Source organism: Teleopsis dalmanni, chromosome 2 (assembly GCF_002237135.1).
Source record: "Teleopsis dalmanni isolate 2A chromosome 2, ASM223713v2, whole genome shotgun sequence".
Lineage (NCBI taxonomy): Eukaryota > Metazoa > Arthropoda > Insecta > Diptera > Diopsidae > Teleopsis > Teleopsis dalmanni.
Window position 1 is genome coordinate 236,966,521 of NC_051847.1, and position 4,858 is coordinate 236,971,378.

The 4,858-nt window shown below is 32.0% G+C and overlaps 3 protein-coding genes across 3 annotated transcripts in view; 2 read left to right on the plus strand and 1 right to left on the minus strand.

Moving 5' to 3' along the window:
- Positions 1-1,299: 1,299 nt before the first annotated feature.
- On the plus strand, positions 1,300-2,035 carry LOC119684722 (histone H1-like). The gene has a single exon (XM_038098823.1). It carries the CDS (start codon positions 1,340-1,342, stop codon positions 2,018-2,020), a length of 681 nt encoding a protein of 226 aa, XP_037954751.1. The 5' UTR covers positions 1,300-1,339; the 3' UTR covers positions 2,021-2,035.
- Positions 2,036-3,540: 1,505 nt separating this feature from the next.
- On the minus strand, positions 3,541-3,852 carry LOC119677044 (histone H4). Its single transcript, XM_038088313.1, has one exon. The coding sequence runs from the start codon at positions 3,850-3,852 to the stop codon at positions 3,541-3,543; it is 312 nt and encodes a 103-aa protein (XP_037944241.1).
- Positions 3,853-4,048: 196 nt separating this feature from the next.
- Positions 4,049-4,858, plus strand: part of LOC119677045 (histone H3-like) — a 5,995-nt gene continuing 5,185 nt past the window's right edge. The window contains exon 1 of the mRNA XM_038088314.1: positions 4,049-4,559. Coding sequence (XP_037944242.1) covers positions 4,158-4,559 — 402 coding nt within the window. The 5' untranslated portion in view covers positions 4,049-4,157. The remainder of the gene's footprint in view (positions 4,560-4,858) is intronic.

Genomic DNA, 4,858 nt, shown 5'->3' on the forward strand with positions numbered 1-4,858 from the left:
GTAGCTAGTGAGGACGTCAAGCTGTTAATCTATGCAGACGACATACTTCTCCTCGCCTCTAAACCTAGAGCTTCTCAGGCCAACACCTTACTGAATAAAGAACTAGTGCAACTCCACAAGTATTTCAACAAGTGGAAACTGCGATTAAACGTCGCCAAGTGTCAATGCATAATTGTGAAGGGCCTAAAGAAATTCTTACCTCCTGCCACGAAAAAGCACATACCCAATATAGTCATCAATAGGCAGAAAATACAATCCCGTAGCACGCTGAAATATCTAGGTATTACGTTAGATAGTAGGTTCTCTTTCATACCCCATGTAAACGCAGCGCTAGACAAAGCCAGAAAAGCGTTCTTTACCTACTCATCCATTTTTCGCAGAGCCAAATTCCTAAGGCAAGATATAAAAAGAAATTGCTATAAACAACTGGTTAGGCCACTCCTGGGCTATGGCTTCCCGGTTTGGTTCAACATCTCCTCCCACCAGATGGAGAGGCTAAGAAAATTTGAAAGGCACATGCTAAGAAACTGTATCCCTCCAGCAATTAGGCAGCATCACGGAGGGCAGTATCACAATCTGAGCAATAGCTTTTTATATACATATAGCAAAATGGGTAGAATTGACTCCTTTCTGGTCCAAGCAGCCATCAGATTCCTAAATAATATGTCAACCATTAACAACAACTTACTTCACAGTTACCTTGGTAAAGCACACGATATCGTGGCTCCTTTGACAGATAGGTATCTCTCGCCACTGCATCTGGGTATCCTTAACGACAATAACATGCTTTTCGAAAACAATAAATTATTATACTACCATAGAAGAGGTTCCTCAAATGACTTTGTCCGTCCAGTGTACTCCACCGCACAATTCACATTGTAATTAATCTAACCTAGTTAGAAAGAAATATACAACAAAAAAAAAAAAAAAAAATAAATACTAAAAAAACACTGTAAAAAATCTTATAAACTGTATTGTAAATATTGTATATAGTAGGCGTAAGTTAGTTCTAAGGTAGATTTAAGGAAAAAATAACAAACGAGGCTATTTTCTTTTTTAAATAATTTTTTAGAAAAAATAAACTATAACGTAATCAAAGTCTAATACTCAATCTTATCATACCACTATTATTAATGTAAATTACTCTTAGAAAAATACTTAAGTATGCTAAGATCTAACTGTATATATATGTACAAAATTTAATGTAAATTTCTAGCTTTAAGAAAACTATGTAAGAACAATGAAATTATCAATAAAGCAACATTTTAAAATAAAAAAAAATAAAAAATGCGAAAAAATATTCATAAGTAAGAATATTACGGAATATTAAAAAGCAAATATGTCTGAAGCTGTTGCCGTTGCAAATACAGATTCTCCAAAGGAGGTAACTGCCGTTCCTGAAAAGAAAGTTGCTGTTAAAAAGGCAACAAAAGTAAAAAAACCTTCTGCAGCTCCATCTCATCCATCAACACAACAAATGGTTGATGCATCTATCAAGAACTTGAAGGAACGCAGCGGATCTTCATTGTTGGCAATTAAAAAGTATATAAGTGCCACATATAAATGTGATGCCCAGAAATTGGCTCCATTTATTAAAAAATATTTGAAAACTGCTGTAGCTAATGGCAAATTGATACAAACAAAAGGAAAAGGTGCATCTGGTTCATTTAAATTATCAGCTGCTGCTGCTAAGTCTCCTAAATCGTCTGTCGAGGGTAAGAAAAAGAAGGTGCCATCAGGTGTTACGAAGAAGAAGGTTACTGCATCATCTGCAGGTACTAAAAAGTCAAAGGCAAAGGTATCTGGAGAGAAAAAACCTAAGAAATCTGCGGCAGCTAAGAAGAGTGTTGAAAAGAAAAAAACTGAAAAAGCTAAAGTTAAAAGTGTTAAAAAGATTGGATCTGTTAAGGCTAAGCCAGCTAAACCAAAGTCTACTTCTACAAAAGCTAAAGCGGCCGCAAAACCTAAAAAAACTGCCGTTAAAAAAACATCAGTCAAGAAAACTGCTGCAAAAAAATAATTTTAAAAATCAAACTTTAAATTCATCAAAACAGCCCTTTTTAGGGCTACAAAATATGTGTAAAAAGAAGATAAGAAGATTCATTATTTATTTATTTATTTATTTATTTATTTATTTTATAAAATGTTTTAGTATATGGTATACCTATTGCGTTTATTAATGACCGGTCACTAAAGATTGAATAATCACCTATCGAAGTTAGGAATTCAATCCAACTCAGACTGCAGATACTGTAGAGAAGAGAGAAACTGTATACCATGTGCTTGGGTAGTGTCCACTGATGCACAAACGGAATAAACACCTAGGAGGGTATTTCATGGATCATAAATATTCAAGACTAGGACTTTATATTGTCTTTCATTAAAGAAAACGGACTTGGAGAAACATTCTAACCCGAGTAATGGGCACAATATACCTTGTCATAGTGCACGATCATTTCTTTTAATAATACCTCATGAATAATATGAAGAGATTCTTTTATTCTGTAATGCGCTATAAATTTAATCTCTAATAAGCAAACAAAAATTCTTTATGCATTTAAAAAAATTATATTCTCTTATTTAGACATTATGTGCAATACTTCACATCATTCTTAAGTTAATAAATATTTATCTTATTCTATTATATTTAATATCCAATTATTTATTTATTATAGTAATGACCATAAAATATTATATATCAAAATATGTCATTTATTTGATGAAATACTCACTTGTATATATTTTATTCACTTAATTTCATTTTTAAATTCTATTTTAAATAAATAAAAATAGTGGTTTATGCTAATTTTATTTATTATTATATAATGCTTCTAATTACACTTGTTAATTTATAACTAACACACCACACTCGGTACTCACTTGCAAGACGCTGCAAATTACTTAAAGATAATTTTAAAATATTCTAATTTATTTCAATAACAAGTTCTTTTATTTCTTTTCTTTATATAATATTGTCATAATTCACTTAATTCATATACGAATTTTTTTCACTTTCATTTTCCCCGCAATCATTTTGCTTGTTGAACACTTGGATTTGGATTAAGATTAAGATTCAGATTCAGTGTGAGATTTGAATTCACTAAAACCACCTCTTAGGAATGAATGGAGAAAATTTTCACACCATTGTGTGGAAACTTCAAACTGCAATATCTAACAGTCCGCAAATTACTTATATACGTCAGTTCTATTTATCTTATTCTATAAAAAAATTGAATGAGAATTATAATTAAGCCCGTAAGAAGCTAGTCCACATATATACTGCTAATGTAACAAAGAAATTGAGAATTATAATAATAAATATTTTGGACTCTGTTAAACTGATCATTTTAATTATCAATTATACTCGACAGACATCAACCGATCAAGCTAATAATAAATTTTATTTTTTTTATAATATTAGAAAAATACCAACACATATATATGTAAATTTATCTCTTTAAGTGTAAGATTATTTGGGTCCTGAAAAGGACCATTGGGCAATATATTATTGCATTATTAAATCAATAATTGATTATTTGCTTAACCTCCAAAACCGTATAAGGTACGGCCTTGTCTCTTTAAAGCATATACGACATCCATGGCTGTAACAGTCTTCCTTTTGGCATGTTCTGTGTATGTAACAGCATCACGGATCACATTTTCCAAAAATACTTTCAATACTCCACGAGTTTCTTCATAAATCAAACCAGAAATACGCTTAACTCCGCCTCGGCGAGCTAAACGTCTGATAGCTGGTTTCGTAATACCTTGGATGTTATCACGAAGAACTTTGCGGTGACGCTTAGCACCACCTTTTCCTAATCCTTTGCCACCTTTACCACGACCTGTCATTTTGTATTTAAATTTTTATAGATATGGTAGAACCGTTCGAATTCAAATTCAAACAATAAATGAAGTGACGACGGATGATTGACGACTATTTATAGAAAACATAAGCACTATGAAAGATATGAAAAAGATTGAGTAAAACAAAACAAAACAAAAGAAAACAAAACAAAAAGAATAAGCAATATGAGAAACAATGAATGTTAAAACATGTGAATAGTTGAAACAGAACATCCAGGTATGATGAGAAAATTGAGCTATTCAATTGCGCTATTTTTTAAAATACCATATTGTAACATATCTCATAAATTATGGCTCGTACAAAGCAAACTGCTCGTAAATCGACTGGTGGTAAGGCACCACGAAAACAATTGGCTACCAAAGCCGCACGTAAAAGTGCACCAGCTACTGGAGGTGTGAAAAAACCACATCGTTATCGTCCAGGAACTGTAGCTTTACGTGAAATTCGTCGCTACCAAAAGAGTACTGAACTCTTGATTCGCAAATTGCCATTCCAGCGTTTGGTCCGTGAAATTGCACAAGATTTCAAAACTGATTTACGTTTCCAGACTTCTGCTGTAATGGCTCTTCAAGAAGCTAGCGAAGCATACTTAGTGGGTCTTTTTGAAGATACTAACTTATGCGCAATTCATGCCAAACGCGTTACAATTATGCCAAAAGATATTCAATTGGCTAGACGTATTCGTGGAGAACGTGCTTAAGATTGGAAGCAATATAATTTTATAAATATACAAAAACCGGTCCTTTTCAGGACCAAAATTATATAAAGAAAAGAGATAAATAAATGACATGACTTATCCAGGGTTTGAAATTGCTTGACTATTTTCAATTGCTTATTTTTGACTATGAAAATAAAATAAGCAAAATGTAAATGTAAATGCAACAATTATAGTAAGTTTATTCAAAGAAAAGAGATAATGATAAATTATATCATATAGATATAGTATAGACATAGCTATTAGAAGTAGCATAATATATATTAATATGTATA

Bases quoted from the DNA above. Each gene is read 5' to 3' on its own strand.
- LOC119684722 (XM_038098823.1), top strand. From the start codon at position 1,340: ATGTCTGAAGCTGTTGCCGTTGCAAATACAGATTCTCCAAAGGAGGTA.
- LOC119677044 (XM_038088313.1), bottom strand. From the start codon at position 3,852: ATGACAGGTCGTGGTAAAGGTGGCAAAGGATTAGGAAAAGGTGGTGCT.